This window comes from Sinocyclocheilus rhinocerous, unplaced genomic scaffold (assembly GCF_001515625.1).
Source record: "Sinocyclocheilus rhinocerous isolate Xijiao unplaced genomic scaffold, SAMN03320098_v1.1 scaffold3307, whole genome shotgun sequence".
NCBI classification, from domain to species: domain Eukaryota; kingdom Metazoa; phylum Chordata; class Actinopteri; order Cypriniformes; family Cyprinidae; genus Sinocyclocheilus; species Sinocyclocheilus rhinocerous.
The window spans coordinates 139,288-160,052 of record NW_015642050.1 but is presented as its reverse complement, the minus strand read 5'-3'; the positions used below and the strand labels follow the sequence as shown (position 1 = coordinate 160,052).

The 20,765-nt window shown below is 32.7% G+C and overlaps 1 protein-coding gene across 1 annotated transcript in view; it reads left to right on the top strand.

Moving 5' to 3' along the window:
- LOC107755383 (nephrin-like) overlaps window positions 1–20,765 on the top strand; it is a 54,812-nt gene that overhangs the window by 29,891 nt on the left and 4,156 nt on the right. Inside the window, 10 exon segments of the mRNA XM_016572162.1 lie at window positions 1,142–1,271; window positions 2,162–2,351; window positions 4,803–4,995; window positions 11,499–11,620; window positions 12,203–12,365; window positions 13,505–13,661; window positions 14,920–15,071; window positions 16,183–16,294; window positions 17,423–17,604; window positions 19,173–19,229. Of these exon segments, the coding sequence (XP_016427648.1) occupies window positions 1,142–1,271; window positions 2,162–2,351; window positions 4,803–4,995; window positions 11,499–11,620; window positions 12,203–12,365; window positions 13,505–13,661; window positions 14,920–15,071; window positions 16,183–16,294; window positions 17,423–17,604; window positions 19,173–19,229 (1,458 nt within the window).

Here is a 20,765-nt window from a genome sequence, read left to right as displayed (position 1 = left end):
TTTTTTTTTTTTTGTGTATTTATCTTGCTAGTCGCCAGTTAATACATACTTTGTCACTTATCAAAGACGTCATTCAACAAATGATTTAATTTGTTGTACAATTCATACTTTCTGTATTTCCATTTTTTCTGCCTGTCAAACATGATGATAGCATAATAAAACTTCACTCAGCATATTTTATTGTGCATTTGAATTTTGAGTTGCACAACAAATAAAACTATAAAATTGCCAAAAAGACATTTTAGTTATTATTATTATTACATTCATAAGGATGTATTAAATGTATCAAAGAGTAAAGACATTTATAATTTACAATAGATTTCTATTATATTCAAATAAATGTTCAAAATTCTTTTGAATCCTGAAAAAAAGAAAAAAATCACGGTTTCCACAAAAATATTAAGCAGCACAACCATTTTTAACTTTGATAATAATTAGAAATGTTTCTTGAGCAGCAAATCAGCATATTAGAATGATTTCTGACGGATCATGTGACACTGAAGACTGGAGTAATGGCTCCTGGAATAAAAGTACATGTTATAATATATTAAAATAGAAAACATCTATTTTGAATTGTAATAATATTTCACAGTATTACTGTTTTTGAAGGATTTATGATCAAAAAAATAAAAAAATAAAAATAAAATGCAGCTTTGGTGAGCAATGCACCCCAAAAAAATACAGCCTTGGTACTTTAATTGTATTTATATTTTCCATATAACCATTTAAATTGTTCAAATAAATATGTAAATAAATACAATTTCCAACAAAACATTTCAGTGAATATAAAATATATATATAATGATTTATAAAATGTTATATATTTATATTTTTTTGTTTTATTTTAATGCTTTATTTGTCCAAAATTGTCCTAAAAGTGTTCAACGAGTACAACTATTTCATGTGTGCAGCGAATAAAACTGTCAACATAGAGTTGAGCATAAAAGTTTCTTAACAAAGAAACTATGAATCTTAATATTCTCATGAATCATGTATGGGTTGTTAATAGATGGGGTTAGAACTTTTCAGTTTGTGAGTTTGGATAAAACTGGTAAATCTGGTGAATGACTATTCTTTTTGGGTATGCCTTAAAATCAAGCCACATTCTAATTAGTTGTTCTTGGTATTGTCTCTCGATCAGTTCCGGCAGTGAGCGTGAAGGTCGTGGCCAAGCAGCAGGAGCTGCGCAGGGGTCAGACGCTGGACCTGGACTGCCTGGCCGGAAGCAGCAATCCCACTGCAAATATCAGCTGGAGTTTGGGCCCCGTCATGTACTGAAACACTCACTTACAAATCATTACATACATGCACAAATACACACACACACACAACCACAGCTAAATACAGTATTACTAAGTCCAAGACTCCCAAGGTGATTTTGCTGTCCATCTGATTAATTCACATAAATAGACTGCAGAGTATTGCCCCTTGGTCCACAAAACACAGGCAATACATGTACATTTCAGGTGAATTTTGCTCCAAAATTACTCAAGTCATTTTTAATGCTGAGAAGTGTGCAGTAATTGATGTCTTCTGATGTCGATCTGTACAAAAAGAGCAGAAGTTGTGCAGGAGGGCTCAATAAAAGCTCTTTGTAGAAGCAGGAAAGTGTAAAATGTTTGCATAGGCTGATGGGCAGTTTGACAATCCATCCGAGACCTTTTTTTAATGTCTGTATTAGGTTTCGACTGGCAGCCGGTGATCACTAAGTCATTACCTTGTTAGAGTCAGTCTCTGGCGCTGTCAGTGTGTGGCCAGTTGAAAGAAAAAAACTTTACGGTGATTGTGAACAGATCAGTTGTAGTTTTTTTACCAGCTAAGCCAAATGATATGGCTCAGCTTTTATTTCTAAAGAAATTCTGCTATAAAACTACAGTGTTTGTGAGCGGAGGACTGGTCTGTTTCGAGTTTTATAGGTTTTCAGTTTTGTCGGATGGTCCCTGCGGGGCCCTAACGCATGTCGAGCAAACAAAAAGATTTCACAGCAGGTGAACGCTATTACTGTGAAGGCCTTTATCGAATATTCATAGTCTATTTTTGCGATATTACTCCAAGGGGAAGTTTTTTAAATTCGTCTTCTTTATATAAAATGTCCATGTGAAATAACATTGTGAATTGTCATGACTTTTATGAAGCTTGATTTTTTTTCTCTCTCTCTCAGGCTGAAGGGAGTTGACCAGGCTCCTAAAAAGGCTGAATTTGGTGGAATGTCCCGAACCAGTAAGCTTGCCCTCACTCTTGAGTCCCATCACTGGAAGAAAAGGATCACCTGTCAGGCCTTCAGTAACGTGCTGTCCGAGGGTGTCAACAGCTTCTACACTCTCAATGTGCTCTGTGAGTTTTCTGAACACGTTTGAATGGGATTCATTTGATAAATAATATAGTCAGCTGACAGTCCTGTAAAAACACAATGTCAAAATATAGTCAACAAAAACAATTGTTCATGAATAATTGCACGCCAGTAGATAGTCAATTAAAGATTTGCTAGAGCTGAGTAAATCTTTGAATAGACATTGCAAAAAGTGGCCTTAGACGTCAATACTAAACGTTTTTTGCTTTATTTCCATGTTACTGTATATAAGTCATTTTACAAATGGTTTTGTCACCCTCTGCACAATAAATAAACGTATTTATTTTTTGTTTATTTATAAACTATGGGATTATTCATCTATTTATTTATTCATTCATAATCCTGTATAATCCTGTTTAATAAAATGTATTTATTTATTTGTTTGTAATAAATAAATAAATAATGGGTTAATTTACTTATTTATTATCCCATATATAACATAAAATAAATAATTCAAGCAATAAATAAAGCATTTATTTATTTAATTGCCAAATAAATAAATACATTAATTATTTATTTATTTATTAATAATGGGATAATTCATTAATAATTAATTTATTAATAAATAAATAAAATAAAATAAATTATGGGATAAATGTATTATTTATTATCCCTTATGTCCAATAAATGGGTTAATACAATGAAGTATCCCATTATTCATTCATTCATTCATTCATTCATAAATAAATAAAATTATTTATTTATTTATTTTATGCTATATTTGAGATAATGATTAAGTAAACCATCCCATCCCATCCCACAAATTAATAATTAACAGGATAATAAATAAACAAAAGTATTTATTTATTTATAATTAATAAACAAACAAACAAACAAACAAATAGTACTTTTAATAATTTATTATCTAATTAATTACTTGAATTTGTTCATTAATTTAATTAGTTAACTAATTTAATTTGTGTTCTTTTGTGTTCTTATTTCATACATTTTTATAATTGATAATTGATAATTGTAATTGATAGCCTTAGTTTTAACATGGGTTTGGTTTGTGTAGCTTTCTGTTATTTTGCTCTGGCAAGTATTCTGATGTATGTTTGAATGAGCCTATACCTGCTAATATGTATGGCGAGTATGTGGTATGATGTGTGTGTATGTGTGTCTTTGTGTCTGCAAAATGATTATGGTTTGACTTTGATCTTGTTTTGTCTGATCCAGCCAGCCACCTCTTCAAAGCCTAACACACTTTGTGAGCATGACGGAATGTCACTGTGTATCTCTGTGTGTGTGTATGAGTGTGTGTGTGTGTGTGTGTGTGTGTGTGTGTGTGTGTGTGTGTGTCTCTTTGTCTGTTTCAGAACCTCCACAGTCTGTGATTTAAATATCTGTCTGTGTAAGAACAGACCATAAATTATCACCTTGCCTGCTTTATTGTCTTATATTAAGATAATATTTAATCTTTCACTTTCTTAGTGTTTGTGAATATATTTGAACTTGTGTGTGTGTGTGTGTGTGTGTGTGTGTGTGTGTGTGTGCTTGTAGATGTAAGCAAATCGTTTGTGTTAAAATCTGCATTTGAATCCTCATTCGCTCTGAAATGACACAATGTACATTAATGAGACAAACACATAGAAGCCCCCCAGAGAGATCAACAGCACAATAAATCATACGCCTTATTCACAACAGACCAGTGCAGCGCCAGACGTTAGAGAGGATAACGACTCAAAATCTGCTGCTTTCTCAAATCAGTTCTCATGAGCATGATGCAAAATTAACTTTTTGCCACATGTGAACTGAGAAAATGTTACTAGCTGTAAATTGTGAATTTCAGAACATGTTTTGAACATTTCTTCAGTAGATCATCTGTATCTCCTGGACTTGTTTAACATCAAAACAATGTAAATTGAAAATATTTTGGTTTGTTTTTTAATCAATTATAAATATTATATGAATTTCAAAATGAAACGTCAGTTTATATCTCTAATTCATAGGGTGTTAATGGCAGTGCAGAGTAAGTGTTAGTCTTTAATTAGAGTTGCTAATGCATTTACTTATTTGTTAGATATGTTGCTTATGTACAGTGTGGTGCGACAAGCACTTTGCTTTGTTTAACTGTTGTGTTCATTGTCAAGTTTAGAAATAGGTTTGCTTACATATTAGCACCTTCAAATGAATGTGATGTATCTGTGTGTGTCATTGTGTGTAATTCAGTTCCTCCGGCACAGCACCTTGACAGATGTGATCTCGTGCTAATGTATGCAGCCTAAATGAGTGTCGCTGTCGCTCTGAATGCAACACAGCGCTTCCGGTCTTCATCTCCGTGCTGAAAGCTTCTCTAAGCAGTCTTGTGTCGAGGTCCTTGCGGTATTCCTTTAAAGAGGTTTCTCTGGGAGAAGTGTTTTAGCGGATATGCCAGCTGTTTCAGTGTGTATATAAGTGCAGGATTTGAATAGTTCCGTTTTGTGTTTGGTTTTGTGGATTTGTACTGTCCCAGCTCTGTGATTCACCTGTTCTGTGTGGGTTGTGTCACGTCTGTATGTCTGTGACAGAAAGAGATCCTCGTTATCACTTCGACGACTGGACCCTGGAAATCGTGAACGTTTCTCGGCAAGACGGGGGCGAATACATCATAGAGTGTTCCAACGCTGAGGGGAAGAACCGCACAAAGCTCAAGCTGGATGTACAGTGTGAGGAACTCAAAACTAACTCTGACACCTCAGCCTAACTAGGCCAGATGCAACAAGCTTTGAATATCACGTTTCTCCTCCCTGAAAGCAAAATGTTATAGTAAGCAACAGATAACCATCAGAACATGCAGTGGAGGTTTAAAATAATTTGTTTGAAAACACATTCAAAATGTGATTTAATACCTGCAAATAAGGATTTTTTAAAAATTTACTTTTTTTATTACAATATATATATATATATATATATAAATTTGCATTTATACATAATCAATATTCAACATATTCAATTCATGTGGCATTAGTGGCTATTAGTAAAGATGTTGACTCTGTGTCATCTTTCTTTTTAGTTTTTTTAGTTGGGAGTTTGTCTCCCAACCATCCATGACTGTCAACACTGTCAAGACATTTTGGGTGCCTATATTTGTCATTTTGTAATTAATATCTAAAAAGATTCATATTATTATTATTATTATTATTTTAATTATATTTTTATATTTTTGTTTTTTTATATTTTAAGTGATACAAATTTGTTTATGGTTTTAGTTAAGGCTAATAACCCTGAATTATTTAATAATATTACATATAAATAATACATATATGCAAAATATAATGTAACATTATATATTATATTTTGCATATATGTATTATTTATATGTAATATTATTAAATAATTCAGGGTTATTAGCCTTAACTAAAACCATAAACAAATTTGTATCACTTAAAATATAAAAAAACAAAAATATAAAAATATAATTAAAATAATAATAATAATAATAATATGAATCTTTTTAGATATTAATTACAAAATAGGCACCCAAGGCACCCAAAATGTCTTGACAGTGTTGACAGTCATGGATGGTTGGGAGACAAACTCCCAACTAAAAAAACTAAAAAGAAAGATGACACAGAGTCAACATCTTTACTAATAGCCACTAATGCCACATGAATTGAATATGTTGAATATTGATTATGTATAAATGCAAATTAATCTAATCAGGATGTATTTTCACAGTACTGTGAGAAGCATCTTTTAAGGTTAAAATGCCGTCAGTCGGGATCGTGTGACATTTTTTTTTCCTCAGTACAAATGACCACAAAAGTTCTCTACGCTCTTTTCAATATTTGTACCACATGTTTATTTGCCAATTCAAACCCACACACAGACGTACACACACTTGAAAGTGAAATGAAGAAAAAAGAGAGGGACACAGAGAGAAAAGAAAGAGCACTCCCATTTCCTTAATGATTTAATAATAGCACTCCTTCAAATCTAGGCCTGCATGTTACTGCAAATCCTTCTGCACTAATGGATCTCCACATCCTCATACAATAGCATCTGACAGTGCTAGATATTCATTATGTATGGGCCATTTGAATAGCTTTTACCAATGGTGCTGTTTTCCATGTAGGCCCTCCTCTTTCTGCCCGTTAGGAACAATGCAGAGGAGGATTGTACATGCCAACATGCCAGAGATTACGCTGGTGGTAATGGCCCACTTGGTTGAGGAAATGATCCTCCTGGGGGCTGGGATGGAGATGAGGCAGAGGAGTTTGCTGTACGTGCCTGAGACAACCATTTTAGGTCCACTTTTCTAGGAACTTCAATACAACTTATTTTCCTGTATGTGAGGACAGTCAAAGCAGTGATATTTCATGTTTTAATATTTTTATTTATTTATTTTTTATGTTTTATAGTTATAATGTAGTTTGTCATAGTTTTTATATATTTTTTATTTTTATCTTTTATAATTATAGTTATTGTATTTTTAGTCAAAGCAGTAATATTTCGTTATTAGATTTTTTTTTTTTTTCATATTTTTATTTTTATATTTTTTTATACTTATAGCAAATGCGGCAATTCGATTTTTAAAAATGTTTTTGTTTAATTTTTTATATTTTATAAATATACTTATTCTTAGTCAAAATATTTTTGATTTTATTTGTTTTTGCATATTGTTTGTTTGTGTATTTTAGATGATCGATTAAACTTTTTTTTTTTTTCTCTCTCTGGGATATTCGTTACAAAACTTGCTTCCCTGCATATGAGGACGGTCAAAGCAGGGAAATTTTTATTTTTGTTTATATATATATATATATATATATATATATATATATATATATATATATATATATATATATATATATATATATATATATATATATATATATATATATATATATATATATATATATATATATATATATATATATATATAAATTTGGTTTTATAGTTATAATATAGTTATATATTTATATTATACTACATTTGCTATTTTTATATTTATATCATAGAAGTGATTTTTCATTATTTTAATTTTTTTTAACTTTTGTTATCATTTTATTTTGATATTTTATAAATATAATGTTTATGTATAGCAAATGCGATATTTATTTGATTTTAAAATATTTTGTTTTATTGATATTTTATAAATATGAATGAAATTATTTATAGTCAAAGGATGTTTGATTTTATTTGTTTTTTCATATTTATTTTTTTTTTTTTTTGTCATATTTTATAAGATAGATAGGATAGGTTTATAATATTTATTGTATATAATATTTTATTTGCACTTCTTAATTTGTTGAGGCATTCACATTGAGCTTATGAATGTTTTGTTTTATTTTTTTTTTAAATGTGAGAGGTGATGAATTATTGAAGTATAGGAGTGCATAAAATAAAGAATAAGGAATTTAATTAATAGAAACCACTAAAGACAAGTAACTGTTGGGGGTACAGCTCCATCTGGGTTTATTTACACATGAAAACAAGCAACAAATAAAAAGATGGTGCTGCGGCCGAAATTGAGTTACTGTATGCAGCAAGTTATGGAAAGCACAGCAATAGTTTTAATAGTGAAAACCTTCTGAGAGTCACAGAATTATAGATATTGTGTAAAATTAGACCTATATACAGGTTTTATTGCACACCATGAAATAATTAGCCATACATTTTGTCCACAGCCTCTATACAAACCCAATTCTTGATGTAAGATTTGAACTACATTTGTTGCTATTCCTGTACAAACAGAATGAGTTTATATGCAGTTAACCATGAAACATTCTCGCTAAGTATTCACTTAATTATTGAATATAAGTTGCCTTGTCAAGGATGCGTATATTTCTGTATCTGTCTTTGAAATAGAGGTTTATTAGAGCTCTGGGAGAAAGAACCTGTATTGCTAACCGACATAAATGTAATTAATATTGACAAATTAATAGCAATTCTGTTATTGTATCAACACGGATGATCTGTGTAGGCTTTAGCTGGTCAGTGCAAGCATCTAAAAATATAATTGCTCAGCTATAAAAATAGTTATACATAGTTGAATGAAATCAGCTTCTTAATAGTTTTTTTTATATATCTACTTTGCTTCCGCATATGCACTTCTTCATTAGTGTTCTCTGATCCCTTTTAATAATACAGTTATGCTGACAGAGTGTGACAGATACTTTTTGAGGCGGAGTTAATTCTGTAGCCATTCGAGAGTGTTGTTAATTTGCCTCAGTAAGCATTACCTCTGTTCTAACATGTGCGGCCTGTGCTGCAGCGACGGCGACTTGAAGACTGTTCACAACCAGCCATGGAGGAATACATGAGAGTTTGAAAAAACCGTAATAGGGACGACATTACAATAGACCTTGATTGTTAAGGCTTTTTTTCACTGCCTGTGAATAATTCAAACAGGAAGTGCAGAGGCACACAGTATCGAGACTTAAACAAAGGCAAGTCTGGCATCAACACATCCGGATTTAGAAAATCAAACACCGCAAGTTAACTTACCTCTGCATTCATTTGTGCCGTTGTTGAAATTGGCTGAGGTGGAAATTGAACTGTCATGTTCCTGACAAAAGGGAACGCCACTTCAGCGTGCTACAATTAGCACATGATGCCATTGGCTGAATACCTACAAGATTTTAAGAAAATATCCTCTCCAAATTAAGACTTACATGTAGCACACATTATATGAAGCACAAGATAGCATTCACAGTTGACTGGAATAGAGTGTGATGTTAGTTACGCTAATGACGCTATAATTTGTAATGCTATCTTGATAGTTTCTAAATATTTTATTCATGGTCAAAAGATGGCTGATTTTTTTTTTCCAATGTATTTTTTTATGATAGATACAACTTTTTTGTTATTGTTGTTGCCTGAGGCTTGCTTCCCTGCATGTAAGGATGGTCAAAGCAGTGATGTTTCATTTTTTAATCATATTTTTTATTCCATTTTATCTTTGTTTTATAGTTATAATGTAGTTAAATCATTTTATATTTTGTTTTGGTATTTTATAAATGCAGTGTATATTGTATAGCAAATGCAGAGGTATTTGATAAAATTATTTTGTTTTATTTTGATATATACTATTGATACTGTTACTATTGATTTTATATTTATTCATTAACATATCAGTAGGTTATTAACTAAAACTGAAACTATTAAAATCATTTTCTTAAATTGAAATAAAGCAAAAATATATTATAATTATAAGATGAAAAACATAAATTTAAACAAAAAAAATATATAAATAATAAATAATACGAAAATAAGTTTAGCAAAATGTCCAAAGCTAAATTGAAATGTAATAATAATAATTATAATTATAATAATCACAAAAGCACATAAAATTACGAAATCTAAATTGAAAACTGAAAATGTAAAATAAAGAAAATTATAAATATTAATGCTCTATAATAAATTATTTAATTACTATTAAACACCATTAATTATGCATTATAGAATTATTACTGTTACCTTTTATATTATAATAATAATTGTAATATGTGACCCTGGACCACAAAACCAGTCTTAAGTCACTGGGGAATATTTGTAGCAATAGCCAAAAATATATTGTATGGGTCAAAATGATTGATTTTTCTTTTATGCCAAAAATCATTAGGATATTACAGTTTTTTCCAATTGCTAACATCCCTTTGTCCAATCTGTAGTCACATTTTCAAAACTCTATACACAATTAGCACAACATCCGTCTGTTGTGACCATACCGTTAACACAATGTGTGTTGTTTTCACACAATATTCAGTCAATTAACACGTTTCTAAAATGCTTAAATTTTCTTTTCACACAAGCTTACCCCATACCAAAATCATGGATCTTTCTTAGCTTTTTTTACAAAAGCTTAGACAGCATGTCAGAAATGAAGACCTAATGTTCCAAACTTTAAATATAGTGTAAAGCCTCTTGAAATAAATCTTTATATATAAAATATTGTAACAACTGATAAGCATTTTTAAGTAACATATCACTGAAATATTTAGAAACAGCTGATTCCAGTCTCAGTTTGAGGAATAATCAGGTGTTAATGCTCTTTCCATTACATCAACATAGAGTAAAAAGAGTAAAAAAAAATATATTTTTCTTTTTTTTTTTGATAAAGAGACAAAACAAATAATCAAAGAGAGAGAGAAAAATAATGCCTGGGAGAGGAAGAGGAATAGTTGTAGGAGGGAGAGGAGTAGCTTGATCATACACTGAAAAAAAATGTTTCATTCATCCAATTAAATTTTTTAAAAATCTGTTCATTTTTAAATCTATATTTTTTAACTTGAGCCAATGAAAAATAAGTAACTTGCCCTAACACATGTGGAACCTGTGAAAGCTTATTTCTGCCATGGAATATAAAGGGTAAAGGGTAATTGTGACTTTTTTTATCTGAAAGTTCTGACTTTTATTTCTTGCAATTGTGAATTTATCTCACAATTCTGATCAAGTCTGAATTGCAAGATGTAAACTCGCAATTCCAAGAATAGAAGCCCAAATTGTGAGATAAAAAGGCCACAATTACCATTTTTACTTTTTTATTCTGTGACAGAAACAAGCTTGCATAGTAACCAAAGGCCATGTATGTTGGAATTTTTGTTGATCACTGGCATCAGCTACCATGGGGGTACCATCCGCATCCAACCCCCACCCACTGGAAAGCAATTTAAATCAAGGTTCCAATTGAATTTCTGCATTGGGGACCCTATTTGATGTGGTTTTGACCAGAAAATTAACTATTTGGCTAATTGTGTGATGTAGGTGTGTTGCTGTGTTAAGAGTTTAGAAAAAGTACTTTAAGTATTGATAAACGCTTGTTAGCAATTGAAAAAAAAAACTGTAAGTAAAGATCATGTTCCATGAAGATATTTAGTAAATTTCCTACCGTAAATATATTAAAACTTAATTTTTGATTAGTAATATGCATTGCTAAGAACTTCATTTGGACATCTTTAAAGGCAATTTTCTCAATATTTTGATTTTTTTTTTCGCACTCTCAGATTCCAGATTTTCAAATAGTTGTATCTCGGCCAAATATTGTCCAATCCTAACAAACCATACATCAATGTAAAGCTTATTTATTCAGCTTTCAGATGATGTATAAATCACAATACAAATTGATTGACCCTTATGACTGGTTTTGTGGTCCAGGGTCACATATGCATTATAAAATACAATACAATAAATTCTTATTTTATTTTGATGATTTTTGAATGGTTTCCAGATGCCCCTACTGTTCGTATGAAGTCTGATCCTGTGTATGTGAACGTGGGAGACACCGCTGACTTACTGTGTGTCGCTGATGCCAACCCCATCACCTACAGTATGTTTTCCTGGAAGTGGATGGTGAGCGATGTCTTTGTCATTTCTGTTTTGCTTTCTCTTTTGCTTATTCTCATCCTTTTCCCACTATATTGTCCTTTGTTAGCTCCGCTCACTCACTATATATCTTTTTATCACCTCTATTTATCTCTCGCATCTCTCCTCTTTGTCTCTACCTCCCTCTTTCTCTCTGACTTCTCTTTTCTAAGCATGTGTCACAGCTACTCTGTAACAAAGGTGTTATATTTCACACTTCTTCTAACTATAACAATGTCTCACCTTTATGCTTAATACTTCTGGCCTAAATGGAGAAAAATAGCTTTCATTAAAGCTTCCTTTCCAAAGGCCACATTTCTCAACGTTAGGCGCAATTGGGGCCGTTTCCGACCATTTCAGCATCTATAGGGCCCCATGTTCTTAGTGTCTGCGATATCTCAAGCCACCCTCTTTTTCTGTCTGGTTTTATGTGCGTAAGTGGGAAAATGGATGTTGGTATGAAGTCGTAGCCTTCTTTTGGCTTTTTCTAACTTTTTGTTTGTGAGTTTGTGACTTTTCTATGGGTTCTACAGGTGTGTGTGTGTGTGTGTGTGTCTGTTTTATATATAGGGTGAAGGGGAAGTCGATGATCTGGGAGAGGAGAGTGAAGATGAAGGCACTGGTTTGTTAACTCTTTATGAGGTGACCCGTGACCGGGCAGGTTTTTACAAGTGTACAGCGGACAACGGCATAGCGCCTCCTGGCAGTGTGGAAGGACAGCTCATCGTACGCTGTGAGTTCTGCTAGTCACACTATATAGCATAACTGTGTTAAAAGAGATATTAACCAGAAAGTCCGGACTTTTCTTTTGAGAACAGTGAAAGTGAATGTGGCCTGGAAGTGTCAAGCTTCAAAAAGAACGATAAAAGTATAATCGAAGTAGTCCATATTGACCAGTGGTTATCGTCAACAAAAATTACTGATGAAAATGGGGGTTTTTAATTTGTGTTAAATGATGAAACATGTTTAAATGAATATTTAAACTGTTGGAATACTTTTAATTTTGCATTTTCTCATCAACTAAATTGAATACATTTTAGTTTGAGTGAAACTGATTTAAAAAAATGAATATGAGATGATTAAATACTGACTAAATATTAAGGATATTTTTGTGAAGATTAAAACAAAAACTGTTTAAAAATTAGCACTGTATATCACTTGAATGCTGTAGTACTCTTTTGAAACTATACTGTAGCTTTGTGTGAGGAACAGACTGCAGTTGTATTCAGTAGTAACTTAAAACATAATCTCTTACAAAAATATAACTAAATAAACACTACCGTTCAAAGTATGAGGTTGGTACGTTTTTTTTTTTTTAAAGAAAGTACTACTTTTAATCAGCAAAGACGCATTTAGTTTATCTGAGGTGGCAGTAAAGACATGAATAATGTTACAAATAAATCCATTTCAAATAAATGCTGCTTGTTTGAACTTTTTATTCATCAGAGGGTCCTGAAGAAATGTCATGTTTCCACAAAAATATCAAGCAGCACATTAACATTGATAATAATGAGAAATGTTATATTAGAATGATTTCTGAGAATCGTGTGACACTGAAGACTGGAGTAATGATGCTGAAAATTCAGCTTTGCATCACAGGAATAAATTACATTTTAATATATTAATATTGATTGCATGTTGCAGTTTTCATTGTATTTTTTATTCAAATAAATGCAGCCTTGGTAAACATAAGAGACTTATTTCAGAAAACATTTATTTCACACTTATTTCAAAACAGACACACACACAAAAACAGTACTATACTGTATCCAATAAAAAATGCACTGCTGATAAGGGATCTGGTCTGAGCAAGGGTTTGTCTAATTGTAAATGAGTACTGGTCTTTTAAACACTTGTTCTATATTTCTGCAGTTGCTCCAGAGCTTCAGAAGGGGCCGCAGTGGAGGAAGGTGGCCAGCCGAGGGGACGGCAGCAGCGATGCAAATGTGGTTTGTCAGGCACGAGGCGTTCCTCGTGTCCACTTCACCTGGGCAAAAAAAGGATTCCCTTTAGACCTCGGCAACCCCAGGTGATCCACTCTTGTCATACGTCCATTTGAAAACGTCCTATTTAAAAACAATGTCTTTATACACTTCTAAAAAAGATAACCCACTATAGAGTTATAATTTGAGTATATATGATTATAATTTGCTTAATTTAAGAACAGTATAAATCAATGAGCAGTTACCATATCGATAGCTCTGTAAATACTGTGTGTGTTTTTCAAGAGAGGCGTTGTTCTGCACATGCAGCAGCCATGATCATGTACTTGCGCGTGTGTGTGGAATGACAGTGTTGTGTGTGTGCATGTGTTTTAGAGCTTGTAATGACTGGTGTTTGTTAGGGCTTGCAAGGCTGCATTGTATTATAGATACTCCTCAAACATTGTTTGTATTCTTCTCCACAAGTGTTTTAAACACTTAACAAAGACTCTTGTCATAATTTTACTTCATGGTTAATTTCAGCCTTAGATATACTATCCATCCGTCACGTAATGTATATATTTATATCAATCTGTATCTGTGTAAATTTATATATATATATATATATATATATAGATAGATAGATAGATAGATAGATAGATATATATATATATATATATGCTGCATTTATTTGATCAAAAATACAGTAAAAACAGTAATGTGGTGATATGTTATTACAATTTAATATAACTGATTTTTTTGTTTTTTAAATTTAATTTATTCCTGTGATGCAAAGCTGAATTTTCAGCATCATTACTCCAGTCTTCAGTGTTACATGATCCTTCAGAAATCATTCTGATATGCTGATTTGCTGCTCAGGAAACATTTATTATTATTATCAATGTTGAATTTTTTGCTGCTTAACGGCATTTATTTGAAATAGAAACTTTTGTAACAATATAAATGTCTTTACTGTCATTTTTGCTCAATTTAATGCATCCTTGCTGAATAAAAGTATTAATTGATAATTTTTTTTAAAAGTTAGATCGTTTTTTAGTTAGTATCACAGATTCCACAAAAATATTTAGATAGATAGATAGACAGACAGACAGACAGACAGACAGACTGACGGACAGTCAGATAGATAAATAGATAGATAGATAGATAGATAGATAGAGCTGTTTTTTCATTTGCATACTGAAGTGTGTTCATACTTTTCTTTCTAAATAACTATATAGTTATAGATTTGTTGCTTTTGCTGATTTTCAATTCCTTCAGGAAATGCCAAATGCGAATCTGTTTTGATTGTGTTTCAGTACTGAATATCTCATATACAGTACGTGTTTTTGTGACTTAATTTTACAGGTACGAGGAGAAGACGGAGGTGACAGGGACCGTCCACACCAGCATTCTGACTGTCATAAACGTGAGCGCAGCGCTGGACTACGCCATCTTCACCTGCACCGCCCACAACAGCATGGGAGTGGACTCTCTAGACATCCAGCTCCTCAGCACCAGTACGTACAAACAGGAAGTGAGCATTTCAGTGCCAAGCTGGAGCGGTCAGCTTCACCTGACTGATCAGGTCACCTTCTCTTGACCCCTATTGAAAGGTGAACGTGAATTAGCATAAATGTATGAATAAATAAAATGCAATGAATGAAAACAAACAGACACGGGCGTCTGGGTGTCACATTTCTTATCTCCAACTCATAAGCGCATACAAAGATGATGAGCAGAACCATGAAAGAGATTTCTGCTCGGCAATGAGATTTTGATTTTCTCGACCTGAGCAGCAATTGTGACATTAATTATTCAGTTGTGGTAATCAACACCCGCTCTTCTTCAGGCTGTCCCTTAATTTACAGAGCAATAGGGTCGAACGATCTGTGTTCCTCTCTCTCCCCCCCCCCCATATCTTTGTAATACGAATTAAGTTACTTCTTTACATTGCAAACAAAAATTGTTATCACATTTACAAAGTTATTATACAAACAAAAGTAAAGAAAAAAGTTTTAATTGTAAATAATTCTGATTTCTATTCTGGAGTGAAACATTTAAGGGGGTCTGAATACTTTCCGTACCCACTGTATATATATATATATATTTGTTAGTTGCCAGCTCTGTGCTGTCTTTCTGTTGGTCTCTCTGTTTCTCTAAGGTCTGTGGAATTGACTTGGGCAGGCACGTTTAATGTTTATCATAAATACCATGAAATACAATCCAATATCTGCCTCTTTTTGTCCACACCTCCTTCTCTGTTTTTACTGCCATGAATATTCATAATTAATATGACACAGCGGTAATAAATTGTATGTGCTTCTTATCATCAGTCGACTGGGGAACAGAATGGTGCAGATTTTGCTCCCTGCTTTGCGATTTCGGATTGACCCCTTCACCCTCTTCCAAGAGAGCCAACAAGATAATTAACTAGTTTCATAGTGAAGCGTATTATTGACGCATATTTCTTTCTGAATGTAGAGTAGCCTGTTAATTTGTTTTTTGTTGTCTCTATCTGTCTCTCAATCCCACTTAAATAAACATTCTCCGAGCAATGCAATAAGATTCAGGCAGTAGTTGTATTTTTAATGAGCTTGTGTTCTCTCTGTTTCTCTGTGTGTGTCTCAGACCACCCCGATCCCCCATCAGACCTGAAGCTGCTCCGTGTCGATCATAACTCTGTAACTCTGGAATGGATGCCTGGATTTGACGGTGGTTTGACACAGAACTTCCGTGTCAGGTGAAGTTGTCATAAATGCCGCTGTGAGGTGTCTAGAACATGTGGTGTGTGTTGTGGGTATGTTTTATCTCTCAGTCTCTAGTGTGTCACAACACTGCACACATTTCAGTTGGCTGATGTATAAATGTTTTTTATCTAAGTCCATGGCACCGTAATTCCAATATGATTCCCTGATAGGAAAGGCAGGTTTATTTTTTTATGTCACAGCTCATAGTAATTCAGTCATGTCTGGTCCAGAAGTTTGAGACCATGATGAAAGTGAGAAATTCTAAATCTGACTTAAATAAAATAAAAAAATAAATAATAATAAACAACAAATCTTTAAAAATGCTATTTAAATCTGAAAACATTTTTTTTTTTTTTTTGAATTTGGAAAAATTGAAAACAAAAGTTGTAAAATGTATAAGATATATTTAAGGTTCTGCACTCAAGGTGAACACCTTGAATGCAAAATTCTAAATATTTCTTATTAATTTTAAGATTAATTTTTTAGATCATTCTCAAATCATGCTGATCACATAGTCATCTTTTTTTACACAAACTTGTGGCATTCATGCTGACAAACCAAATATAATAAATTATTAAATTCCTGTTTATATTAAATTAAAATTTGATTTAAATTACTTATATTTAATAATGGTATATTCTGTACAAAAGTATGAGCTGAAAAAAAAAGTACAAAAATAAAAACGGTTTCATTAGTGTTTGGACCCCATTGTATAAAAGTGAAATTTAAAATCATTTAAGAACATAAAATGAATAAGGACAAAATAAATAAAAGTGTGTTATAAAAATGGATTAAAATAAATAATAATAAAAAAATAAAAGGACATAACTTGAAATTAAAGAAGTTTTAAGTATATCGATTTTGAAATGTCTTTACATTTTTTATTCAACTTTTCATTCAGATTTTTACGTGATAATAAATTTGGTAATACAAAAACTTATTAAAGTAGAAAAACAGAAGCATTTCTATTATATCTCAGACTTTTAGACTGAACTGTATGAAAGTCAAGTGTCATGCAAGAACATAACATGACACATAAAATAAGTTTCCTTTAGAAATGCATAAAAATAAGGAAAAAACATTTACAAGTACATAAAGCTTAGCATCTGTTTGATTGACAGGTACCAGTGGGCGGGATCAGCGAGTTTCATGTATGTGGACGTGTTTCCTCCGACAGCTACTGTGTATACAGTCACAGGCCTCAACCCTTCCACTACGTACAACCTTTCAGTCAACGCTATCAATACAATGGGAGAGAGCAGCTATGCAGACAACAACAAAATCCTGACCGTCACCACTGCCGGTACATTCAGCTCAGCCTGTCTAATAAAGCTTACCGACACATACTGTAAACTAAATCATTCGTCATTTGGGTTTCAACCATGGTGGTTTTTCTTGTAGGTTTAGGTACCAGCTTTACTTTCCACTGATTTGATGAGCCATTCATCAATCCGACCAATCACATCTCATTTGTAAGGCAAAGATCACAGCTGAGCCTCATGTAAGCCGAATGGCTGAACGTCTACCCCAATCAGTGCCACAGTGTGTTTTCTGAATGCATATTTCAGTCTGTATTTTGCCGGGTTTGCGAGCGAGAGGGAGAAAAATCGAGCGATAGAGGGAGAGAGACAGAAAACAAAACCGTGTGATGTATGATAAATGATGATAAGCTACATTCCCTCGGCAAACATAATGAATTCTGCAATTGTAATGTCATAGCATTTGATTTGCAAAACAAATTAGTCATGAGCACAGGCAGCTGACGGAAGTACGGAAAACACAACTTAGCTCTGCCACAGAGTTCATTGATAGCAGAACTAACAAACCTTACTTATTTAACAATTATCAGGGATTTGAAGCTAAATTCTGCCATATTTTGCTCATTTTGGAGATATTTTAAAGAATGTTCAAGCTGCTCTTTTCCAGACAAAAAACCCATGCAGTGATCAGTGGCTGTCAACGTCCAAAAAAAAGCAACATAGAGGTCATACAACATCAAAATTCATCAAAATTAATGGATAAAAGATGTAATTGCCATGGTACATGAGAACCATGTTTGCCATCATTTACGCTACCATTCAAAAATTTGGTGTCGGAAAGATTATTATTATTATTTTTATTTTTTAAAATTTAAATTTTTGCATAATTTTTTAAGTCTTCAGTCCTGATTTACTGTAATTGCATGGAAATTTCAAAAGCATTTTTGTCTGAACTTTCCCTTTAAGGATGAATAACAATAAGTAGAACAGTTCAGTTTGTACAGTCCTCACTAAAACTCCAATAAAACCATAAATCCTCACTTCCGTTTAAACACATACGGCATGTATGGTTTTGCTTGAGCAGCACTCGACAATAACTAGACTATGAAAAAGCGTGAGGCAATTTTGTAGGTACATGCTCTGCTTTCTGCAGTCACCTTATTTCAACTCACTTCAGTCGAGTAGAAGCCATATGTAATTTAATGCAAATGAAAACAGGGACGTGAAAGTACAGTCCATTCAAGTGCCTCGTTTTCGTTTGTGTCAAATTAAATATGCCATTTACTCTGACTAAAGTCTTTACACATCACAATGGGGCTTTTCAGGCTAGACTAAGTCCATAATGTTTGATTTTACACACTGGTACCTCTGTGCTTTCAGTGGAGTTCATTATTTTCTTTTCTACTCTGTATTTGCTGTCCACTCTAACGAATATACATAGTACTAGTGTTGATGCAAAGTGTTTTTAAATGCATAGAAAAATGCATAAATCAATTTCGGTTTTGGAATTTCTAATCTTAGACTCACGGTCAGAGCAGAACAAAGTGACTGCACTCTGTAACCTCTGCATTGAGTGATTTACCTTGTTTTTCTCTCTCTCTCTTTCTCTCAGATGCAGAGAAAGCAGATGACGGGGTCTCCCCAGCAGACCAGGACTCAGCTCTTGCAGGTGCTGCATTTCTTCCTCCAGCTTACTGCAGCTGTTATTTATCAAATGTAGAAAAGGCCTGACACCCCAGAATTCAGATCAATTTCTCAGCTCATACTTCAGTTTCTGTGGCCTTTACCAGCCTTTTTCATGTGCTTTCATAAATCCTTGGGGCCCATGGTTTGCCCCGCTGCGGTTTGGTGCAGTTTTGCTCAGGCTATAATCCTGAACTCTTTGGTGCTGTTTAATGGGACACCGTGGCAGTCATTGACCCTTGAGTCGGGATACAAAATAAACTGACATTAGCTTGCGGCAAATTCGAGGACCGTCAGAAACTGCTTTGCATTTTGATTGGGTTTGCGTAGAAAAGATTCATTAGGGTTTTCAATTTCTTTGGATAGTTCCTATGTCATCAGTTTGATTTGGGAATGATACACTGTGTGAGGCATTTTTTTTTTCTGGGAGAGATTCATCAATATCTTTCGTCTGTGTGAATAAACTAGTTCTTGTGGCATTGGAGGTATTTTCACGCGGCGAGGCATGACTCGAGCGTGTCAAATCTGTACCAATCACACGCTCTCTTCTATAAAACTGTGACATATAGTATAGCAAATCCAACAAGACAGTGATGCATAGTTGTGCAAATTCAACCCAAGACATATTTCAGCATCATGAACGTATGTATATATGTGTGAATTTCAGCACAACTGCCATTAATATATCTTGTGGCCTAAAAGTATTTGAACTCTTAAGTCAAGGTATTTTCACGCGGCGAGGCATGACTCGAGCGTGTCAAATCTGTACCAATCACACGCTCTCTTCTATAAAACTGTGACATATAGTATAGCAAATCCAACAAGACAGTGATGCATAGTTGTGCAAATTCAACCCAAGACATATTTCAGCATCATGAACGTATGTATATATGTGTGAATTTCAGCACAACTGCCATTAATATATCTTGTGGCCTAAAAGTATTTGAACTCTTAAGTCATGCCTTAAAATGTCAGAATTTCATTGCATTGGATGACAAAATATCTACCCAAGTAGCAAACAAATGATTCTAGACCTTTTCTCTAACTAACTCAAACTAACAGACTTTTGAGCTGTTTTTGAAAGTAGCTTTAAGCAGCTGGTGTCAGGCTGATTTTATATGGATGTTTTAAGTTTCTTTATAGGACTTTTCCACTAAAGCACTATTCAGTTGGTATTACTTTAAAAATTACGATTAAAAATAAATAGAAATTACAATTAATTACAATAAATTTAGTTCTGGTTTATTATTATTATTATTATTATTATTATGTATAATAATAATAATAATAATAATAATAATAATAAATAATATAAAACAATGCAATGTTTAATAATAATGTTAATGTATTCAAAAATAATACAAATGTTTAATTATTATTCTTATTAAAATACATTTTTATTAAATAAATTAAAATTAATATTACTGGCTTTAGTTACACTATTCAATGTTAGAAAAATGAGAAGTATTGTGGAAAAACGTTTTTAATAATAATAATAATAATAATAAAAGTTTAATAATTA